At 40.4% G+C, this 25,286-nt stretch overlaps 1 protein-coding gene across 2 annotated transcripts in view; it reads right to left on the bottom strand.

Annotated features, from left to right (window-relative positions):
• Positions 1 to 735: 735 nt before the first annotated feature.
• tafa5l (TAFA chemokine like family member 5, like) overlaps positions 736 to 25,286 on the bottom strand; it is a 69,272-nt gene continuing 44,721 nt past the window's right edge. The window contains exons 4-5 of one of the 2 annotated variants that reach the window (XM_033628018.2): positions 6,257 to 6,299; positions 736 to 2,529 (exon numbers count right to left, since the gene is read on the bottom strand). In XM_033628018.2, coding sequence (XP_033483909.1) covers positions 6,276 to 6,299 — 24 coding nt within the window. In that variant the 3' untranslated portion in view covers positions 736 to 2,529; positions 6,257 to 6,275. Of the gene's footprint in view, positions 2,530 to 6,252; positions 6,300 to 25,286 lie in introns of both variants that reach the window. The other variant, XM_033628019.2, reaches the window with a different exon arrangement.

Genomic DNA, 25,286 nt, shown 5'->3' with positions numbered 1-25,286 from the left:
ATAATGCATTATGCAGTAGACTGCATTATAATACATCATACACAAAGGCTTCATAGAAAGTGTTACCCAGTTTCATTTAGTCTTCACAGAAAAACTTTGTCCTTTTTATTGTTCCCGTTTGTCTCAGATACTGTTGCCGTGTCCCTGTTTGGGAAATAATTGGACTGTAGTATTGTAGTTTTCTTTCAAAACAGGGACAGTGTGAAATAAAAGTATGAAATATTTATATATAGACATTTGAGGACCAGAAAAAGCATTTAAGGCCCTGACAATATCAGGACTCTCCCTCAGCTCGGGGCCCTAGATAACCCCTCCATCACCATGCAGGAGAGATTGAGAGTCAGCGGCTCAGTGCTACGACTTGGAGAACATAGTTTGACGATATGTGCTGGTGAAAATGCACAACCACTGGCAGACGCTGACATTTTTAGACCAATTTACAAGTAGAGGTCTAGATATTTGTTGTTTTTGTTCTTATTTAGATTTTTGCTAAAATCAAGATCTACTCTGCCACTGCCCCACTGAGTGCAACTGCGGCGTCAGTTCCTGCATTGACAGTGACTCAAAACAAAGGGACAATTTATTTACGGTGAGTGCGAACCAAAGAAGCGATGAATAAAGGCAGCATGAAATCAAAAGTATGGGATCAGGTGGAAATTGGTATTTTCTCACTACAGAGACCACTGTTGACCCGGAAAACACTCGCACACACACACCAAATACACACTCCGCAGCTCCCGGGAGCGGACGCTCTCTTTATATCCTCAAATGCATACATTAAGATGGAGATGTACAGGATTCTTTAGTACAAAGAAATGAAAAAACAGGGGGTAGACGCAATAACAGGAACACCTGTACAATATTATGCAATCTATTGCAATCACCCTGCAGCAATTATTGTTACGTTGTGGTATTTGGGTTGTGTTTCATTTTATTCTGTGGTTTTGAAATATCTTACTGGTGTTCGTATTATTGTGTCCACCTTTTGTACTTCTCTTGAAAGAATGCCTCTTGTGCTCCTCCTTTTCTTTACCTCCTCTTGGAATGAGACCCACAGAACATAAAATACATTGATTGAATATATATATATATATATACATAGTTTGAAATATATCAAGCATCTGAAATCAGCAAATAGCACGTCCAGCTGGCCAAAACATTTCATATCAAAATATAGTTGATTTAGACAAGGATTCTGAATACATTTAATCACGCATGAATTGATTTTAATTACAGAATTTAACTTATGTGACACACTGCAGATCTGTCCCCAGTTTCAATAATATTTCCCCCAATATAAATATCTCTATGTACTAAAGAAAAGACACGAAAGAAAAGAAAAGGCAAACCCAGGATTCATCCGAGAAGATTCAAATGAGATCCAACATCTGTAAAATCACGAATGCTTCTCTTGCCAGATGGTGAGCTCTGGTCTGGGTGTGTCCCAAAAATATACAAGAGTATGAATAATGCATCAGATATGACTTATTTCACAGTGTATCTCTGGATGTGCACACACTCACACACAAGCACACAAGCATACACACACATACTGTATGCACACATGGAGAGATGCAAACATGCGCACACACACACACACACATGCACACACACACACACACACACACACACACACACACACACAGTATAGACCATTAAAATGAGCCAGGGGTCCACATCTGCTAAATGCTCCCAGTGGTGTGTACAAGATGTGTGAGGTTCATTGACAAAAACTACTCTTCTAGTCTATGTTGGCACCACATAAAAAACATAAGTTATAAGCTAAGTTGTCCAAATTGTCCGCATTTCATCATCATGACCTTCAGTCATTGAGTAAAGACAGTCAACTCATCTCTGACGTCTCCTGTGACATTCCAAAAGACTTTCATGCGTTTTTTTTTTTTTGTTTTTTTTTGTCTGTTTTTTTTTGTACAACGTCCGTCCTGTGTATGCAGAGATTTTGGAGACGTAAAGTTTCACCCACCCAAATCAGAGAAGAATCCAGTGGACACTCCGTAAAGTCACGAGTCCTTAGCAGTGAGCTGTCATTAAAGAAACTTGGCTGGAATATAACCCTTGGACAGCTTCATAACGGGGATAGTAAAGAAGATGAAGGGGCCGACTTCTGAAAGACCTTCTGACAAGTCTAAATCAAGCCACAAAGGTACAAAAAAACCTTCAAGGAGCCTTCCCCTGCAGACCCGGTGTTGGATAACAAGGACAAAAAGAAAAACGGTAATGTACTTCAATGAATATTCCACTGCCCTGTTGATAAATGTTCCTCACAGGGATTTTGTTCTATGAAGATTCAGTGCCGACGGTGTACCATGCTGCTCACTTGAGACTTCTCAGAGTTCTCAGAAGTGTGCCAAGAGTCTTTCACTGTGGTGCTTGGAGAAGCTCTGGATTATTATTTTTTATTTTTTTTCAAACCTGTTGTTAAGTCTGGGAGTCTCGTTGGTGAATGGACACAATGTTTTGGTGAAGTGACTGGCCTCAGTTCCGTTTGTAGTGTGGATGTCTATGAACCTATGGAAGAACGGATAAGAAAAGAATTACAACACACAGTTGTTTCATGAGCTTCTTTCTGAAACAAACCTGTTACATAATTGTGCCAACAATTTTCCATGTCTAATATCTGAATAAGGCCCAGAGTCACTTTTATGTAAAAGTCCCGCTGGAAAGCAGGTCAGACGTAGTTAACATTTCCGTAACATTTTATGCAAGACAACTCTGAATTCAATACCACCACATGAACACAAAGGCAACTGCGACACAAAATACGGTTATATGTTCACAGTGATTAATGGAATTCTTACCCTCCCCAGATGACCATTTGTATATCTATTGCTCACCCCATGTTACAATGGATTTGTGAAGAAAACTTTGTTTCTCTTGTGGGCCTCCATGATGAACAAAGAATCCAAAAACAGCGAAAATTCTTGATGAACTGAAGTCAGCAAAACTGTAAAAAATATATGTTTAAAAACACACACCTCATGCAATATAATCCAAGTCTCATTTGTTCAGTCATATGTACGTATGTACTTCCCATGGGAACTGCCCATTGGTTCGACATCCCATTGTTCCGACCATATTAAACTCATTGTTCTGAAGTCCGTTCCGAAATCATCATGATGCCCTGTGGTTAAGGTCTGGTTAGGTTTAGGCACAAAAACCACTTGGTTAGGGTCAGGAAAAGATCATGGTGTGGGTTAAAATGAAAAAGAAAGTGGCAAACACATAAACCGTGAGCCTGCTCCGCCTCAAGCCGGTCGTGGCGCACCATACGCCCGCCGCGAGCCGTTCAGCACCGCGGACAGTCGGACTAATGGGATGTCGAACCAATGGGCTGTCGAACCAATGACATGGACCCCTTCCCATACACATTACATTACCTTACTGTTAGACATGTCTCTCTGATGGATAGCTAAAATGACAATGAAAGTTATCTATGCCCTCTTCAAAGCCAGACTCCAGTGAGAAAAACAGCAATTTTACCCAACTGAATGCAGGAGCTGCTGGTCTACTACCTCTGTTGGTTACTTAGTTTGTGTTATTGTGTTACTTTGGTGTTTTTAAAGGTTAGCTCAGATTCACCAAAGTCAGAAAATAACATAAATAAACTACAGGTTGCAGCAGTGGTAGACCAGCAGGTCTCGTGTTTAGCAAGGTAAAATTACTATATTTGTGAATAAAGTCTGACTTTGAAGAGAGCATCAATAAGTTTTGCTTCTATTTCAGTTCCCTGTCAGAAAGGGCTGTCTGTTTGAAAAAAGGACTGAGTATATGAGTGGATAAATGAGACTTGGATTACACTGCATGAGAACTCATAGTTTGTAAATGTTCTGATACAGTTCTGTTATAGTTAGTGGACCCCTACTGTATGACTTCAACTTTGGATTCTCTGTTCACTGTGGAGGCATATGAGAAAAACAAAGTTTTCTTCACAAATTCAATGTAACACGGGGTGACTTACTGATATGCAAATTGTCATTTTGGGGGTTGAAGTTTTCCTAAACATTCAGCTTTCATGCGAGAGAGGGAGGTAATAAATGTATTAAATCACTTTATTAGTATTTCCTGAACACAAAGAAGACAAAATCCACTTTAATAAATGCTTTTTTATTTGTTGTACCACAGTGAAGCAGAGTGCGTCAACTTTTTGGGGGAGTTTATTTCCCTTTTTGGTAACCACTGATTGCATACTTGTACAACAGAACCACCTGTTTTGTGTCAGATTACTGTCAGATTCAATAAGTGCTTCCTCATCTGTTTTTTAATATCAAAAATAAATTCAGTTCAATAAACCACAAAACACTGAATGAGCCAATTTAAAGCTGTTGAGGATATTATTGTTTTTTTTTTTTACCCTCATGATGCAGGACCAGAAAAAAACAATAACACAGTATTAATAAGTCCAGCACCCCCTCCCTGTATTTTCAATTTTCATTTGAGCCGGCTCAAACAAAACTCTTTACATACAGCATGTGAGCAAATTAAGAATTAAATGAGAGCCCCAAATTAATGTCTTATCATACACTGCTCATGCACCGTTGGATATTTTAAAAAAAGGAAGCAGAGTTCTACTTTTGGCACATTTCACCTCTTGTAATGTGAACTTTAATAAATGAAGGAACCAATGACAAATACTATAAGGGTCCTCACTGTGAGAAGATGCTGAGCATCCCTAACACTCATGATGGTCTGTAATGAAAACCCAAAAACACTTTTCCTCCTTGATATTACTTTTGAACTCATTGCTGTTGTTGTTGTGTCCGTTGCAGCTGAGGTGCCAAACATGGGGCGTGCATGATGGCCTTTCCATAAGGATCTGAATAATGCTGAACATTTTCATAACGGCCATGTTTGATTGACAAAAAGCCATTACTCAAACAGATACATAAATGCAGAAATTTTATGTATTAGATGTCTGAAAGAGGCTTTATTTGAGCCTTAACAAAGCAAATTTCATGATTGATTCTGTAAAGGGATTGGTCTATACGTGTATGTACTAATATATTCCTCTCCACATGGAATACATTTCACCTCCAATGAAACTCTGTAGCTAATGACTTAATTTAGCCAATCATTTGATCAAGAAACCCATTTGAATGATAATAGAACTCTGCCATGAATATGTTATAGGGATAAATCCATAAATGTTAATACATAAATGATTCACGGTGACAGTGGACAAATGTGACACCCAGGACTGCCCATATAAATCATTCAGACACTTAAATATGAGTTGGCAAATCCACACAGAATTGCACAAATTCCCAGGGCTGGCAAATAAATATTTATGACGCCCCCAATTCCCCTTTTCTCCCTGTCCTTGGTAATTGTGCGTGATTCATTTTGTTTTCTCGGTGGAAGAGGGAAAATCAATCTTAGAATATTGGCTAGGAGACATAAACCATGCAGATTCCAAATGCCTGTGGTTTTGCAGAATATAAAAGCTCCGCAGATGCTTGGTCAATGTTCTTGGGAGAGGAATTTAGTTTAATCTTTAGATTTCCTAGTCTTTTAGAGAAAATAAAAATGTTTGCAGAAGTAAAGTTAACCTGCCAGAGGAGTCAGGCTAGCCTGCTCCCAACTCTAGTTTACCTGCCGACTTTTAATATCCGCTTGGAGGAATGTAAGGCACGCAGCCAAGTCTTAGGAGTCTCTTACCAGGGCATTTAGAGAAGGATTTATAAAATGTAGCTTTTTCTTTTGGTTATTGCTTTTGTCAAGAACATCCTTCTGTTCATTATCAGTTTTCTACCTTTGTCCTAAAAGGAAGCCTGGACACTTGAAGTAGCCTTTTCCTTTGATGTAACCACAGTGGGGCTTTTTAGTTTCCCTCATTATGAATTTCAAAACTTCCAATAAAACCCTTTCATTTCCCTTTTTTGCAGCATCAAAGTGACTGCATCCTGAGAAATGGGAGATTCCATTGTATCTTCACCAAGTCCTGGATGATCTTTATCTAAGCTCAGTGGTGAGAGCAGCACTAAAAAAATACATAATGAATACTCACCAATGGCTGATTCATTCAGGGTCTGAGCTACACTGAACCTTTGTATAACTTTGAATCAAGGCATGGACTCTGCTGTTCATCAAGTTTCCCTTGAGAGTTATTATTTCTGCTTTCAAAAAGATGCAAAAACCCAAATGTCTTTGGTTGCTTGTATGTCACGGTGAACGGAAGCTGGGTTGTACACTCCATATGCAAATTAGAATAGAATACATCATTAAAAAACTCACATACTTGCTGTTTTCTCTGCATCCTACGATGGCTCCTTGGGCAAAGGCTGGAAAAGAAAAGTAGAAGGTCAGAATCGGAGGAACAGAGGGCCAGCCTTCACTAACATTTTATTCAACTTTCCCTCAGCACATTGGCCTTAGACGCAGAGCAGCATATGTCCATTTAAAAGCACAGATGGCATGTCTTCCAATTATATCTAAGGCAAGACGATGGAAGCTGAAGGTTATTTTGTTCTCTCCCAGTTTTTATGACCTCTGAGGACGCCACTTCTCTCCTCGACCAGAAAATACAAGCGAGTAATGGCCACCTCATCATCCGCGTTAACGATTGAGAGACCTTTCCTTTCTTCCATCAATGGCATCACACAGATAGAAAATTTTTATCACATTAGCTGTAGGGCAGGGTGATAAACAGTGTTCCACTTTGTTTCTCTGTGAACAACAACTTCCTGCCTCCTACATCCATCTTTAGGAGAACACATGAAAACACGCTGTTTTCCCCTTGACCGGAGGAAGAAAACAGCTCCCTTGCCTTCTTAATATTGGTGAATGAGCCACTTTTGTGTAGATAATGACTCGGCTAATCATAATCAGGAAGCTAATGGTCTGTTTAGCCAATCAGAGGAGCCAAGGCGAGACGGCTGTCTGGGCAGTGCATTGGCATTCCCAGCAGCCGCTGCTCTCCTCTCGGCTGTGCCAGGCTATCTGCAGCAGCGAAGTGGACTTGGTATTCTGCTGCCCGCCCGGCCTGTTGTCCTGCGATCTGTCGCTCTGTCTGCCCGAACGGCCGAACGGCCCAGGCACTGTCGAAGAAATTCAGTCCTCTGAAGAGGCGCTGATCCATCACACCTCTCCGGCAGCATGTCATCTAAATGCTAAGTACTTCCACTGCATCTTTAAATCAAAACAAGAAAAGAAATGAGCATGGGGGGCGAGCGGTTGGAAGGGATAAAAGCTTATAAGGGCACAACAGAATCTGGTTTGCAAACCCTTAGGTTTTTGATTACATTCATTTTTAAGGGGAGGAAATGTGGGAGAGGAGAAACCGGGAGAGGGAATGTGCATGAGGAACCCAGAGACCTTGTTATCCCTTCAAATGTACAAGGAGAAAAAAAGAAAGAATAGATATTGATACACTTGCCCCAAAGGTTCCTTCAAAGAAAATAGTATGTTGTTTGATTTCTCTCCCAAAAACATCATGAATGTACCTGAGCTGCTCTCTCAATAGGGCCCCCACCTCTCCCCCGACTACCCTGTCTCAGTCGGACTCCTCCTATCGATCGGAGGGATTCTTGAAGTCAGAGCAGAGTGCTGAGGCGGCAGAAGTGGCCGGCACTATTAACTGCTCCTACTAATTAAAAGGGTAACAAGGTGAGTTTGCCCCCACGGGACGAACTGTGCAGGAGACGGAGCCGGCTGTTTGCCTGCCATGCACACCGGTAAACAGTGCTCACCGCCTATGGTGTTTACAAGACAGGAATCCAAGGACATCGAAGACATATTCATCTCCCGCTGGCACGAGGGATAAGGGAGATCCACAGATAAGGAGAGAGAGAGAGAGAGAGAGACCGGGGAGCACACTATTAAGCACGTCTCTAATTGCTTATGTTGTGGTGAAATTGAAACATTTGGACCTAGTCTCTGAGCTCGGGGTGCCCTCGTTTCATCGCCACTTGTAAACATTGAGCACTGTGCATAAATGATAAAGTTTCACAGTTCAAATGAGGTGCACAGCCTGGATCTTTGAGAGAGTGCCAGCGGAGATTGGCAAAAATATTAAGGGATTCAATTAACTTCCTTCCTTATCATCAACGCAGCATATTTTAGGATCAAAGTATTTTGAAGATACAGTATTCCTCGCATTACTACACAAATAAAATCCTCAGCCAAGGTAGCATTACAACTCCCAGAAACCTCTGTAGCCAGGAGGGAAAGCCACTGCAGGTATATAGCAGACAGCATGTTTGCTCAGTGCTCAGGGGGAAACAAAGCAGAGAGTGTGTATTTGGTGGCACTTCAAGCCGCAAAATTCTCACCAGCAGCCCACCCAGCTATTATGGAGACAGGCGCTGTGCTATCACTGCAGTAACTAAAAATCTTTCCCCAGGGTCTCTCCTAACAAGTGGACTCCTGCACAGGGCTTAGTTGGTTTCATCAACTGGAGACTCATGGAGGTCCCAGTCATTACCAGACACTACAACTGCTGTTGTTAGTAGGCTAACAAGCACAGCTATAGCCAACTGAAGACCTTGAGTGGATGCTTCATGGCCAGAGTATGAGCCTGATGTACAAAAGCATCAGAGCATCGGACCCAGAGCTATCTCAGAGGAACAAAACCAACATTAGTAAAACATTGGCTTATGTTTGTTGGCTGGGCAGCTACAGATAAAGCAAACATCTATTGACCAAAATTCAGATAACTGTAGTAAAAGTAGAAATATAATAATGTAATATTAGTCCATCACAAGATGAAATCCTGCATTAAAAAAAATATGCAGTGATTTTGAAAGTTTCAACAGTTTCATTGCATTCATTGATTTTTTTTTTTTACACTATGGGGCTTTGAAACAAGCTGTAAACGCTGAGCTGTCAAAGCTGTTAAGGATATTTTTATTCAATTTCCTTTATTTACCCTTTTATTTAACCAGATAAAAACCAACTGAAATAAAAATCTCTTTTTCAGTGTCGACCTGCCCAAGAACAAAACAAAGGTAGGCTATGTATACATTGATTCCATACATACAATAAAATACATCATATACTGAGAAAAAACTACTGTCCACACATTAAAAGCAAAAGTTGAATGCACACAGATAATGTACAATACATGCAGACAAAAGGACGTGCTGCATTAAGGCCAATTTTTTTGAGCAAACTATTGCTCATTTAGTTGTGTTATGTAACTGTAAGTCCAATGCTCTCTCTCTTTTAGCTCTGTTTTGGTCTCCACCAATGTGTGAGGTGAATATCCTGCTGTTAAGCTGCTAAATGCTCCACTACTTTGACCAGCTACCTGCTAATTTTGTCTGTATGTAATTTGTAGCTGGGCAGGTACAGTGATTTTATCACAGATGTTTTGCGGAAAACAGCTGCCTGCCGTTTAAAATGAGATTGAGAGCAGAATTTGGAGGCCTGAAAACCAAAACAGTTAGCTGAAGGTGGCTAAAGTGCCAATAGCTGAGGGAAACTGCATTTTTGGGTGAACCCTTTCAAATTACACATAGCTATTTGATCCACTGGTGGTAGAAAAATATGTATGTAGTGCAGCTTTAACTCTGAATCATGTATACTTCACATTTTTGCTGTCCATGTTTGGATGCTGTTGTTCCAGGCAATCAATAGTTTATACTCATTTCTGTACAGTATGAAAATCAATAAGCAGGCTGTTGAAACTGGCTTGAGGCTTATGGTCATTACATTGAACATCAAGTCTACATTCTTCTTGTAAAAGCTACTATACTGCTGTATGATAATGCAGTTTAGGTGCATTAATATTCATTTGAAAAGTGGTGAATTACCTTAAAACAATAGTGTAACTTTGACAAAAATGAATGAGGACTTGATCACAGACACTGTGATAGAGAACACAAATCAAGAGCCTGTCGAGAGCCTGTGTATTGATTTTCATTCTGAAAGAAATGAATGGAAAGCAAAGGACGCCTGGAAAGGAAAGGGAAAAAAACACATTCAAACACAAATACAAGTACAAAGTACAAATACTCACTGTGCATATTGTGATGTTATTGTCTACTTGCACCTGGGTGAGAATAATTAAACAGCCGTCCTACAGCTATTTACACCCATGACACATTATTATGGATCCCACTGCATGCTGTAATTTGCTAGTACTTGTCAGAAGTGGTTAGAATTAAGGCAAAGAGGCCATGGTAAGGATTAGTTCTAGCCAATCTCAGATAAAGTTAAAGTGGACAATTTAGCAGAAAATAACTCACAAAAGTACTGCCAGAAAGTCATGTGACGCAGTATTAAGAGCTACACAGTCCATGAAAGGAGTGAGATGTGGTGGGTGGATGGCTCAAGCACAGGACTTTCTTGCAAGAGACTGGGCTTCAGGTCTTGCGCAAGTCAACACTGGCTTAATATTTTTAGACTTAGTAGACTATTTGAATTTTTTAGGATGTATAAAGCTGCTGAATGCACTGTGCTGCTTTGTATGTAAACTATAGCAGAAAAGCTGAGTAGACCTGTTCTTGTTAACATCATATTTTGACATTGCTAGGATGCCAGGAATTTATACCTGGTTGTAAATAGCATTTTTAGCTACAGACAGCTGGGTGTCAAAAACATCTGCGAATATAATAACAAGTATATGATACTGTGAAATTATTACTACTGGTAAATTAAGATGTGAACTGCATTTTAATATTGTAGCTGGACAAAGTAAAGGTTATTTTCAAATGTTTTGAGCTTTGAGGTTAAGTCAATAAAAATACATCATATTTTATGAATGAATCATATGTTTTGTTTATCGAATACTTAATGTAGAGTTAAAAGAACATAATGTCATATTACATTTGATGTAGTGTATGTAGCATAAAATTAAAAATATTTTTACATTATTATATTTATTTATTTTTTTACTTTAAATTACACTTTGCAGTGTTTTCCTGAAAAACAAACAAACAAAAAAACAGTGATATTTATAGACTTAAACAGAAGTAATCCCCCTTACTCATCACTTATGACCAACTATAAGTGTTGGTGGTGTATTTTTCTGCAGAAACTCTGCTCTCTGCCTGTATATACTAATTGTTTCTTGAGGTCATGGTTTTATAAAAAAGTAACAAGGTGCCAGACCATAAGCAGCAGACATCCAAGGGACACAGGGCTGAAAAAAATGCAAATACAGCAGGGCAAAACACCAAATGAGAAGTCTGGGGGTTAATTTAGGGTTGATTTTTACTTTCATTTTTGTTGGTAAACGTGTTCACAAACAATAACTAACAATCCTGCATAGTACACCTTTAAATCACTGGAAACAGGTTATGTTTTTAGGGTGACATCGTCATCTTGAATGGGACAAAAATGATAAATTGTGGCTGGCTGCATCATAGGTAGCAGCACTAAACAATAAAACAGGATGTTGTCGAGCATGCTTGAATGTGTCCAGTCCATTGACAGGCTTTCTACATTACACAGGGTACAAAAACCCCCGTGTTGAAATGTGGCCTATTGCTCTGACAATTTCACACCAGACGAAGCTCTGGAGACAAGCATTGTGCAGGGTAAAACTCACATGGCAGTTCAAAGCCTGGCAATGACAGAACTTCAAATAGGGGAGCGGGGTAAAGTGCGCTGAAAGTGACAGCAGAAGGGACCACGTTCACTGGGTCTCAGAGAAAGAGGAGAGGGGGGCAATATGCGCCAGGCAAAGGCAGGCTGAAAAAAGAACTGTTTTAATAGATGATGACAGTCCGAGGGGAAAACAATGTGTTGTTTTTTTTATGCCTTGTAAGTGAACACCAGAGGAAACATGAGATACTGTAAATGTGATCATGAAGCTTCCTGCAGTATGTATGTTCCATAACAAAACACCTACGATAACGCAAATGAAAAAGGGAATGGAAAGGTGGGTTTCTCTCTTTTCTGAACATCTCTATCAATCCAACCTATTTCAATATATTTTCTGCATCAGCCCACAAGCTATCTCCACAAGACTGATGATATTGCCACAGCATCCGACAAACAGATGAGCTGAAACCAAAGGAGCACATTTTTCTTTTCGGCTTGATAAATAGAAGATCTGTAAATGAAACAGAAATAAAGAGTATATTTGCTTATCACGTGTAACCTCTGTGTACTGCGGGGCACGTGTGTTGTTTGAATGTCAGTCATTTTATAAATGTACATCCAAAGGCAAAGTGGCCAGGCCACAATATGTTATCCCCGAGGATCCAGAGAGTGGCTGTCAGATACAATATGACAGGAGTGCCGTCAGTTCACAAACAGGAATGTGAGTGAAAGCCTGGAGGTGAGCCAGTAAAACATAAAACCTGGACCTATGCTCTTTTGTCTGATATATGCATCAAAGAAAGCATGGTGGTGCATTCAAGTCATTAAATTAAGAATGAATTAAAAACAGTTGTCTCAGTTAATTGCAGATTTGCATCTCTCTTGGCTCATACTGCTACAAAAAAATAAACCTCCAGTAAAGGTAAAACTCTGCTTCTTTCCACCCAACACTGCTGAAAAAGATTCTATTAGCTCTGCACAATTGTTAGAATTTACTTGCTGGTGCACAGAATTTAATAATTTCAACTATAAATGAGACTGAAAGCCAGCAGAGCATTGAAGGACACGGTGCACAGCATGCATATCTAATATCTGAAAACGCTCTGGCCTGGTTTTTCAATGCATTTTGAAGATGCAAACATTTCTCTAATGACATCCAGTTCTGATTTCCTCGCTAATATCTTCCCGCTGCTTTAGAAACAATACCATTGATACAACATCCTTTTACTTGGGGCCCATTTTTACTGTACGTCTCTTTCAGAGCCTTCTGTACAAGACGTTACTATTCAAGAAACAACCTATTTACATCTCTGGTTAGGCATTTTATTTAGTCCTAATGAATGCTGCTGGTCACAGCACTGCAGCAACTCATGAAAAGGATTTCACTATCATAGACCACCTTTATCTAAAGATGGCATCCCATTGAGAATACAAATGTGTTTGCAAGAGGATCAGAAGGCAGCTTGGTGACAAATACAAGAGTTGTATAAGAACAAAAATACACTATATCATATAAAACATAGGAGCAAAGTCACATACACACTAATGCAACTCCACATCCAGCTGAAAGACAGCTTAAGGCCCTGGTATGATAATGTCATTACATGTTATCAGTGGGATGAGCTGTTTAGATAGAGGTAGAATTAGTAGAATCAAAAGTCTGTAAAAATGAAATCACATCCATAGACAAAAGATTGGATGTTGGTGTGACCTGTCACCATCAGCAGCATTCAAGCTTTTCAGCTGAACCTGTTTGTCTTTTGAAAACATTTTCTTCAGTGCGGACTGCAGGATGATCATTTTCCATTAGCACAGAGCCAACGATGGTCAAAGGTTGTTTCCAATGCTGTTCTTGAACATCAGTCTGCACAAAATGCAAAATGAGATCTTGTGGCACAAACATGAAGCACATATGAATCACTACATGTGGATTAGTGGTTTAAATATAACATACGAAAATTTTTTCAGAGACAGAGCAGCTCTTAAGATAATAAATCAGTAGAGCAAAGGCACCTCTATGTTTCTGTTTGACTAATGTTGTATTTGGTCTAACTGGTTGTGTTGCATCAGCAGCAAGTAAGCAATATGTATGAGAATTGGGTGAGTGTATGCATCTGTTTTATTTTGGTAGCATTTTGAAAAAGCAGGAATTCAAGCCTCAGTAAAAAGCCTAAAACATTATTCTTTTGTTTAACAGAAACACTGTGTTTTTCTGTTGTTCTTCTTACTCTTCGGGTTCTCTGAGAAGGTGATGACATTTTTATGAAATAGGCTTAAGACCAAAACCGTCAATGGGTTAATCCGTCTCTCAATACTTTCTGACTTCCTGTCTGTGGAATTTGGCCCCAAGCCTACTGGTTCCTACTGAACATGCAGATCTTTATTAACAGCCCACAAATACATATGTTGCAGTTACATGCTCCATTGACGGTCCCGTTTATTGAGTTGGGAGGTTGTTCTTCAGATTTAGGTGTGTTCATGAGCTTTGAGTTGTAATGTGGAAACAACATGGATGTTATAAAGATAATGTTTGGGGGTTTTTTTTTGCTCTGTTTGAAATTTTATACTACATTGATTTTGTTCCAGACTAAAACTACCGAAATATTGCTTGTAAATAACTTTTTTAACTAATCTATGACACTCTACGAGGACAACAACTAACGGTTACGACTTAATGCCATGTTACAAATACACGTTAGAAAAAATGACGTGCATTATGTGAATTAATAAGGTTAATCCATCAACCAAACATTTGCTTTTATCCGCCATGTTTCTGCATAGGCTACATGACAACTCAGCAACTTTTGTACCAAAATTTTTGGAAACTTTTTGAGTTGTTCTGACTTAAGAGGGAATTCATGTGAATTTTCCCATTCAGGAACCTGTTTTTGAACCTATTTTGACAGCATATGAATGCAGGAAAAGTTTAATTTTATGTGAAAATTCTCATTAACTTAAAGCACCTGTGCATTGTAGTTTTTTTAACCAAACGTTATTAAAACAGTAGTAAGGGGTGTCGGTGGCTTAGTGGATAGAGCAGGTGCCCCATGTACAAGGCTCTTTCTGCCTGGGTTCGAGTCCAGCCTGTGGCCCTTTGCTGCATGTCAACCTCTCTCTCCCCCTTTCACACTTGGCTGTCTGTCCATTAAAGGCAAAATGCCCAAAAAAATATCTTAAAAAAAAAAAAAAAATACACGTTAATTAAATAATACACGTTTAGTGCTGGCATGAGCATTTACAGATGTAGGGGTGGTGTACATGTGATGAACTCAAAATATACTACAGTGTGTTTGTTCATGGTAATGATGGAACATGACACCAAGTGCAGAAGAATTTCTTTTTTTATCAGTTCAAGGAAATTGTAGGAAAAAAAATTAATTTCAGTTGGAGAAAATGTGAAATGATGTCACCGCAACGTTAGATAGATAGAGACAGATGACATACTAGGACATTTTTGGCAGTGCACCTGAGACTCAATTTGAAACCTTATTGCTTTCTGTTATTCTTACTTGGACACCACATCCTTTTCCATCCTTTTACACTAATGATACCAAGCCCACCAGAAATCTGTCATCTACACTCTCTGACCTCACCAGCTAATCAACAATCCATCTCAAGGAGCCGCACACAAAAAGTTGTGTTGCTGACAGAGCCTGAGTGTGTTGCGTTGCCTTTGAGAAGCAAGCTCATTAGAAGTCTGTCTCTGGTCAGATGGGTTGCCAGCACAGCAGTGACCATGGCGACACATGACTTGGCTGCCTGGTTGTTTGTCGTAGACATTGAAGCCTTTATAAGTGAGATGCTAGCGAGTGTTACATAACGGCACTGTGGAGCTGCTTCATCTGTCCATGTAATTTTCTCACCTCTTTCATAAGAGGTGATAATTTCATAACTCCTTCATAACTGGACAGGAACATTTGTATTGATGTGGTGCCATGAATCCACTTTTTCTGTTTGTTCTGCCCATCTGCATCAGATTTGTAACATTCTCAGTTCAATCACCTGTTTCTCTTTTCTCTATTTCTCACACAGGTTCACCTTTTACTTCTTTTTTCCTGTACAAATCAAGATTATGTGTCATATGGCATCCTTTCAAAAGGCCTGCAGAGATAACTGGTTATGATGTCTTCATGTTTACAGCAGCACTGGCAGGACTACACACACTCCACGAGCTTTTTGCCCTGGCTGACGCTGGAACAAAGAGCACATAGCTGGAGGAAGGCCACCAGAGCAGAGAGAGAGAAAAAAAGAAAATGCTAAAAAACATGATGCAAGCTTCTCTGACCTACTGGGTCGTGCTATGTGTGTATGTCTGTGTGTATGCTGTTCATTTTGCAACTCTTCTTCGTTTGGCAAAAACGCCCAACTGCAACTGCTCTGTTCCTCTCCAGGCCACACACAAGCTCAGCAGAGGCATTTGTTGTGTGGGTGTAGGGAGATTTTTTTCCCAGCTACTGTCGAGTATTGTCTGAGGGACAGAGTACACATGAAACCGCAGTCTGAATATGATCAAATCAGGGTTTCAAGTGCTTACATTTCATTATTTAAGCTCCCTTTAGCATGTGAGGTAACATTTGAAGCCCAGAACGTAACATTTGGGGGAATAGTCTGGAATTATCCTGCAACTGAGGAAGCATTTCTATGCATAGTTTCAATTTGAGCCCATCACTCGATTAGCAAAGGCTGATAATAGAGCTCAGTAGTGCTCTCCACAGAGCTCTTACCAAGCAGGGAGCAAGTGATGCAATCTCACAACCCTCTTGCTCGCCTGAAAGGAGAAAAATCATTTTACTGTCCTGAATTCGGTATGTCTGTCTTACCAATTTTCCACCTTACAGCCATTTCCGCCCTCCATGCATCCACACACACACCACCGTGCCCTCCGTCAAGTGTATGAAACCAACCTCATAACACCCCCCCCACCCCCCCCACCCCACCCCTGCCCCTCCCGATTGTGCTTTCCACCTCGGAGAATATCATATGTAGACCTTTCAGTGGCTCACTAGTGAAGACAAATTGCCAGCTTGTTTGGGGGGGCCTCCAGAGAGTGATTCATATTAATGGCTAGCTGGCAGTGGAGAGCGAGCTGCATATGCAAACTCCATTAGCAGGTTAGGCTGGAGTGTGTGACCTGGCAGTGCCACCGTGAGCTGCGCACACAGGAGGGCGGGCTGCGGAGACAGGGCTGAGGGGGCTGTGTTTAGAAGGAGTTGCAGGTGCAGGGGTATGTGTCTACAGTCTGTGTGTGTGTGTGTGTGGTGCAGTTAGCCTGGCATACTACTTCATTAATATATCAGGTTGATGTTTTTATTCAGTCAAGTTAATTTTATTTATATAGCACCAATTCACAACTAAAGTTATCTCATGACACTTTTCATATAGAGCAGGTCAGAACTGCGCTCTTTAATTTATAGAGATCCAACATTCTCCTATGAGCCAGCAAGGCTCATTAGGCTCATATCAATACATTATTGTAATATATTGCAGTTTTATTAATATTTACTGCATTTTTACTGTATACGCTATAATATGCAAAGCCCTCATCCCAGTCCCTCCAGGATGTTGCAGTTGCAATAATTAAAATCAATTCAGCCAATCTCTGAATTTTGTCCAATCACAGTAACTTAACTGCAGATTTGACAATTTAAAACAGGGTAAAAGAGCTGTGTGCAGAGTATCGACCTTCCCTGGTCATGACACCACTGCTGTGGCAACAGTGTCTGGCCTGGCACAGAGGCATACACCCACAGTGATAGGGCTAACTGTTACAAGGGTAACATCACCCAAAAGTTATTACCAGGTTTAATGACGAAATCAAGCCGTTTTGGTTTATTGTGAGATTAACATCTCAGTATCATTAACCGCTGCCGTGAGGCTCCTGCCAATCTAGATTTTATTTGTTAAAATATGCTTTTATCTGAGGCACAAAGTTTGCTTCAACAACTGTTGGCTATTTGACGGTTTATGTAATTAATGGTTTATAGCGCCTGTAAAGTGGAATGATACATGCATAGTTAAAGTCCCACTGGTGTTGTACTTTTTATCAGCACTGGAATGGAATGCTACTTGTCCAATCTAATCAATTAAGCAGAACTAACCGTTGTATAAAGACAAGATAGACGCTGCTATTGAGGCTGTCCTAAATCGACATGTCTTCTTAACATTGCCTGCCATTATACTTTATTTCTGCTTAGCTCTACCCCACTCCTAAAACCAATATGCTGGCATGGCTACGCATCAGTGTCGACTTCAGCTGGTGTTAGATTCAGGTGGGTACATTGGTCTCCGGTAATTGTTTGTGGAAAATCGAATCCCCCTCCCCCATGGAAATTAGTTATCTGACACAATGTCAGACTGAAGATGGAAACCACCTGTACAGTACAAGTTGACTTATCTGTTTGGTATCAGCCAACCTGAGGGTGGCTCATGAAGTGTCTGAAATGCAAAGGGTTCTTTCTCTGAGGAGAATAAATGTGCTCAGTATATCTAATGGCAGTAGACTGCCTTTTAGATTTTAGTATTTCTCATCCACATTTTGGACTGATAGTGGCACTAGAGGAAAGGTCAGGGGGTCAACATCGAGACAGAATTCATCTTAAAGGTGGAGCAGAAGTGGAGGTAGACAAGATTTCAGGTAAATTCCCAGCAAATGAAATAGTTGATGATTTCTTTTGCAAAACAGTTTAGGAATACAAGGGCCAACTATTTCTCTGTTTCATTCATACCAGTAAGCACAGTCTCAGAGCTCTTTTTAACATCATGGACTGTCTTTTAAATCCTGTACATTTTGACAAATGTAAGTCCTCTAGTGAGGAGAGTTTTTGTTTTTAAATTTGCACAAATTAAAATAGACAACATAACAAAAATAACAAATAGTATGTAGTGCAGGGAGAGGCATGAAAAACAAGTGGGTGTATTTGAACCCTCCAACCAAAAAATGTTAAAATTTGCCCATGTTACAGAGAACAATTAAATTAACATACAGAAAATATTATGACAGTTAAATTTTTAACATTTTTTTAATGATAAAATCGGCAGGTTACGATTAAAAACTACTGCCTTCTTTTATTGATGCCCCCTGCCTTTACTGTGCTGTTTTATCGAGTTTCATGCCAGTCTCCTTACATGAGCTCATGATCAGCATGGCACGCCTAAAATGCTCCTCAAGCCCTGTCGATATAATGCCTTCTAAATTTCTGTGTGAAGTAATAGATGTTACTGCCTGGTTAGTCAAACAGTAACTGTGTTTTTTATTGTTGTGCTTTTATGTGTAAAGCACTTTGTAACGCTTTATTATTGTATCATAAAAGGAACATGAATATTCCCAGCACATTTCATGGAAACTCAGCCGTTAGTTTTCAAGATGTATGGACCAGTGTTAAAGTGTTAGTCAAAGAGACATTTGACTCTCTGGACCAAAGTGATGGGCACATAGATCAACAGCTCTATTCCCAGGGCTCCCCACTATCAGGGCAAAATTATCCACTTGTATTAATTCCAGTTGCACTCAATATAGAAATGTTGTATGCTAGTTAACCAACTCCAACATACAGTAGCAGTCAAGATACTGCAAAAACTGGTGCATAAACATGAACGAAATAAAAGCATGCTACATCTGGAAAATAACAGATGGCAACAGAGAAGCCTTATAGCGGAAGATACAGAATGTTTTTTACACCGCTGCTCAATTAAGTGATGCTGTTATAAAATGTGCAAGCAAATCTTTTCATCTCCTTCCACGTCTTAAATAACTGATTACACAAACATCAAGTTCCCAGGTAAACTTTCAAATATATATCATTTAATTTCAAACAAATGAACTTTATAGATCTGAATTAGCTTATGAAAATAAGCTGTAAACATCAGCAGGCGACATCATTTATTTTTTATTTTTTTGAATGTGTCATATTCATTTAGTCAACGTTTCACATCCTCTCCTGCTTATCTCATTGTCAGGTTGTAGCTAAAGGTTGTGAGCATTAATTAGGCTGCCACTCAAAACTGAAGTGTTTCTCTCACCCCAAAAAATACACATCTGAACTAAATCTTTAAGTCATTTTTAACTTTAGTTACCTGTCAATTGTAGAAGCTTAAACAGGCTAGATAAGCAGATTCGATACTGGATTTAGACGTGATAAAATACTAACGATCCCTGACCCTGTGTTTGACTGATATTAGCATGTTTTATTAGATGCATGATCTGCCACCATCAGGTACATTTGTCACTTTATTTCAGTGGCTAACTCCACCTACGTCTGGCCCACGCACCCCAGCATGAATAATGAGTGCAGCCATTATCAGCTTTCAGAAACCCACGTTGTCACACTGAGTGCTCCTATGTAATGTGATTATGAACATGTGAAGACAGATTCTCTCACAACTGAAACTCCCTCTCTGCACTCAGATTCTTGCACACAGATGTGGACAGACAGAGCTTGGCCAGTGGCCGAGTGGCAGCCTGGCCCTCCACCCTGTTCCCTCTCTCTCTCTCTCTCTCTCTTCATCCTTCTTTCCACGCTCCAGTCTGATCAATCCTCTTTATAGATTTCTCATTTTCATTTATCTTCCAGAATGAGCTTTCCTCCCATTTCAGGTCTTACAACAAATACCTCTGGATACCTCCTCTCTTCTGCTGCCAAATCCTCCCTATCCCTGCCCCCTCAAAAAACCACCAGCATCACTTGTGATTAACTTCTGCAATAAAACTCAGCTAATTGAGAATATGCAGTGGAACACGTAATCTGCATTTCTTTGTAAATGTATGTACAAAAGCAAAACACTAACCTAAGTGTGCTGTCAGGGTAGATTACAGCACGATGGGAATGCGTGCGTGAAATCTGCCGCAGCTGCCCAGGGCTGCTGGACGGAGGAGGCGGAGGAGCGCAGAGACATAAAGAGACAGCAAGTGAGGGAGATAAAGGAAAGAGAGAATCAAGAGATCCAGTCGCAGGTTGACCTTCGGCCTTGTGTACCTGACGATGAGGACAGCAGTCTCTCCTGCTCTGTCCGTGCTGTCATCCCTCGCTGACATCAACATGCTGTATTGTGCTGTCCTACTCGCTCTGTCTCTGTAAGTTACATCCCTCAACAGAGAAAATCCAAGCTGAAGTCAAAAAAAGCTGGACTTGTGCAGTGCCAACTACTGAACACAAACATACATACAAATACTAGTAAAGCCAGGCAGGGCAGCAATTATACTCTGTATACTCTTAGGGGGGGGGGGGCGGGGGGGGGGGGGCATATGGTAATGTATTGATAAAAAGTATAAATATTATGATTATAGTTTTACGAGTACTACAGTTCTGTGTGTGGTTTGGCAGAAGCTGTTGATGGCACCTGTGGGTAGGTACAATCAGTGTCAAACACTATTGTCTCTATCAAGTTCTTTTTTGCCCTCGATCCCGGTCCAAGCCATTTAATATAGGGTATCTGCCGATATATCGAGTCCCATTCGATACTTCTATTTCCTATATAATACAGCTGCACAGTGCACACTTAATCACTGTTTATTTATTTTTCACAAAAAAGTAAACAGGTATAAAATAACAAACCCTCTCTTTAATCTTCTTGGCCTCTCGAGGGAATTTTTTAGTCCCTTTAAGAGACTGTTTTCCAGTGTTTGTTGCCTTGGTGCAGACTTTGCATGAGTTACCTGAATTAACTGTGTTCCACTGATTGTTTCGTCATCTGTACAGCTTTTGGTGCATTTTGCAGTGGCGTAGTGAGTGCGGTTGAAGTTCTGCACAGTTGTCTCTCTCTCCTCTGCCTGCAGTGAAACACCACGCGCCATAAACACAAGATTCTCTCACACTGAGCTGAAATGAAATGAGTGCTATAATTTTGGAAAAAAAAAAACAACCAAAAAACCAAAACTTAAATACCGTATATTTCCAAATAGTCGCCCGGTGGCAAATAGCCACCGGGCACCTAATAGCCGCCGGGGGTTTTACCCCATTCTGCGTATTAAACGCCCGTCCAATTAAACGCCCGTCCAATTAAACGCCCAATTACGCGATTATTTCCTCATTCATTGCCTCATGGCTGTCCCTCCTTCAGGGACTGTTTGCGCTTTTACGCACGGGTCGGTGGTGAAGTGGTGCACATGACTCGGATGAACAGACAGCCACGTATCTAAAACAGATAATACATCTGGCTACATCTTTCCCACATCAAATATCCGTGATCGCCTTGACCCGCGTGCGTAAAAGCGCACACAATTCCGTGTCCTCTCACCGCGGATGCTGTGATTTGATGGCCCGGTACTCATTGTAGGCCACTTTTATAAGACCCAATAATAATAATAATAATATTAAGTTACTGTGGACCTACATGCCATGCCTTTTAATAAAATTACCAGAAGAGTTCGTTGAAAAACAGGTAATGTCAGCCTGAATTACTCACGTGCATCCCTGGTGAAAATCGCTGACATGCATGGGGAATACAGCTTCTACAGGCTCGCCATAGCTTACTGTCAGGACTCAGGGACCAGAATTTGGAATGGCGGACCGTCGGGATGGCGATATTTCAGTGTGGTGGCCTGTAACCATTGGTTAAATGGCCCATTTGGTTGGTATTCAGATAGCTGGGGCTTTACTGGTATAATGCAATAGCACCACCCAGAGGTGAAACCCATGTACACGAAAAAAATGACACACTCTAAATGTTTAGAGATTTTTGTACACGAACTCACTCCTACATTATACAGTATTTTTGCACTAAAAAACATCCTGGACAGGAACTGTAACCGAATAACGGCCTGGTGCAGGTCGGTGCAAAAAAAAAAAAAGAAAAAAAAAAAGCCTTGAGCAAATAGCCCCTGGTTCTTTTAAACGCCTGGGGTCAAAATCGATTTTGTGAAATAAACGGTAAACAGTCTCATACTGCACTTTTGCTGTCGGTTATGGCATGTGGTGTTTCGTCTTGGGAGAGCTAGGCCCCTGCTCTTACACACACATGGGAGCTCAGTGGAGTGGTGGAGAGAAAGACAACAGGAGAGTTGGAGATGGATGCACTCCATAAGTCTTTGCATGACAGCTTGGCAAGTATAAACATCTGTGTGACAGCTGTCCTCAAACAAATATTGGATCCTCTATTTAACTCAATATAGCTGATCCCGATTGTTAAAAAGGGCCTTGATCGGCCCCAATACCAATCTTTGAGACCAGATCAGGACATCCTTTGTTGGAATGCTAGCTAGCATACAATCTGTGCCTTAGCTAGCAAACAGCTCATACCTTTTAAACATATTTCACTCACCAGCTTTGCAAAAATTTAGGATCTGTTAATGTTAAGTTGTTGGTGGGAAAGTTATTATTGTAACAACGTACTAATAGTCAGGTAAAGCATGAAAAGGTAACGTATATGTTAATATATGATTCTGCACTGCAACCATTGACTGTATATAAAGTTGGATGACATGACAGCTTCCCAAAAGTGAAGCCAAAACATCTCGAGCACCCCCTGGTGCCTGGCTACAGTAAAGGTCATAAACCCGGCCCCCTTTATGTTAGCAGATGGGACATTGGCAAATACATTTCCCCAAAGATCGTTTCGTCATTTGGTACTTCTTATCGTACTGATGCATGTTCAAATGCTTGTTTTTCTTATAAGTTTGGTTTTAATTAGTTATTTGATGCTATAAAAAGGAGGATTGATGTCATGATTGACAGCTGTGCGTGCCAATAGCGCTGCTCATGATTGGTCAGAAGGGTGTATGGGCAAGACCTTAAAACCGCAGACTGCTACTGTATAAACTGGCTCCAAATGATGTCACCAATGCAAGATGGCAGCGGCTGTATTAGGGATATTTTGGCTTCATTTTTGTACAGTGGACGTAAAGTAAAAATGCCTGCAGTTAATTAGACACACGGTCACCCAGCAACCATCAATGGTGCTCACAGGTGTATTGAACTAGCATTAATGTCTTTATTATGTTATATTTATCAGATCACTCATGTGATCTATCTCATTTTTTGTTGTGCTGCATGTGTAATTTATGCAGACAGTAGTAGCTTTTATTTCTTGCATATTCACATAGTATACTGTTTAGCTGTACTTGCTTTTTATAAATAATATAATACAAAATTAGTTTCAAATTTTTCTCCAAGGGTGGGGTCGAAGGAGATCTGGTCCCCCCACATGTTAACTCCATGGCTACAGCCTCAGAGTCAGGGATAGGAGACCTGGCAGGTGAAACTGTGAAGGGAATTTAACAGGCAGTTCAAACACGGTTTAATTGGCGGGAGATGGTCACCTGGTGAGAAAACTAGTCTGCACAGAATAAACAGAGTACTCCTCAATTTCAACTGAGCATAAAGTTGCATGGTGTGAAATTGAGACCTGTATCCATAGCGACTCAGCCGTTGACCAGACAAGCAGCAGCGCTCGGAGAGTAATTATTGTTGGCCACTCTGTAGTCGCCCTCGCAGTTTTTTTTCCCTCACGGCTTTAAAACATTCATAATGATAATTCCTTTATAATGACACAACACAACAACTCCCCTAAAAGATCAAGTTAACCCTCAGCCAGACTTATGAGGTGTGCTGGCTCTGTCTTTCCTGTTTATTGTTTCACTGCTGAATCGCATAAGAGTTAATCACAGAGCAAAGCCTCAGCGAGCACTGCAGCATTGGCAGCTCTGAGGCATTGGATGCACGTCGCACTGTGAGAGGAGCCTACAGAGGACCAGATGACACCATATTGAAGGCTTTAAAAATTTATCATGTTTTGTATTCATTTAAATCTCTCACAAAGTCAGGGGGAGGTCATAGACTGTTGTCAGCCGTTATTTTTCTCAGCAGGATGCTGACACCTGAAATGTCTGATGTCTTGTTTGAGCAAATGATTTAATCAACTGTTCATATTCATATTTGAATCCACATTTTCCCAGTATTAGTTTTCACAGTACGTGTTCGAGGTAAAACCTCTGATAATTGCCCACACGGGTTTGTTTGATTGTTGGGTGAATCAACATTGAATCAAAGGGGACAGATAACTGCTGCTGAACCGCTCGGTTAAAATATTTAAGCATGATGCACTTGTGGCCTCGAGTGATGTCCCAGCAGATGTTTTCTTTCAGCCTTTTATTGTTGTTATATGTATATATGATCCCCATCAGCATTATATATGGTTGCTAGTGTTCTCTGGGCTCATAAACAGACACAACAAAACCAAAGTCGCTGCTTTTTTTCCAGCTGACTTTTAGGCATCAAATGGGGGTGTTTTGTAGTGATCTTTTTTTACCAGTGGCTTTTGTAGGTGTAGCGGTTGTGTACTCTCTCTTATGTTGTGTATAATCACGAGAAAAATCAGTCATGAAGCACTGTTGGCACCCGCCGTTTATTCCCGCATCTGGCAGAGGAAATATTTTCACAGTCAGTCTTGGCCTCATTCATACACGTGCTCTCACACAGGGAGACAGCGCAGCCCAAGTGTTCTTAGTTTTTACAATGAACATAAAATACACAAAAAGTGTACCTGGCAGAGAAAATATTTTTACAGTCAGTCTTGGCCCCATTCATACACGTGCTCTCACACTGGGCATATCAAATAAAAAAGGAGTGCAAGTTAGCTAAACCCTGAGTTATGCTAACCACGTTACACACAAATAATTAAAAACACTGTCAACTTTTACGGTAGGACGTGCTCAACCAATTGGGAGCTCCAGTCTTACAAAAGGTAACATACACAACCCCTTAGATATAAAGTTAAGATAATTAATACAAAATAATTACGGAGCTGATAACATGTGCACCTACCAGGGAGACAGCACAGCCAAAGTG

This window comes from Epinephelus lanceolatus, chromosome 8 (assembly GCF_041903045.1).
Source record: "Epinephelus lanceolatus isolate andai-2023 chromosome 8, ASM4190304v1, whole genome shotgun sequence".
NCBI classification, from domain to species: domain Eukaryota; kingdom Metazoa; phylum Chordata; class Actinopteri; order Perciformes; family Serranidae; genus Epinephelus; species Epinephelus lanceolatus.
The sequence above is the reverse complement of the archived record's forward strand: the minus strand, read 5'-3'. Positions and strand labels throughout refer to the sequence as shown.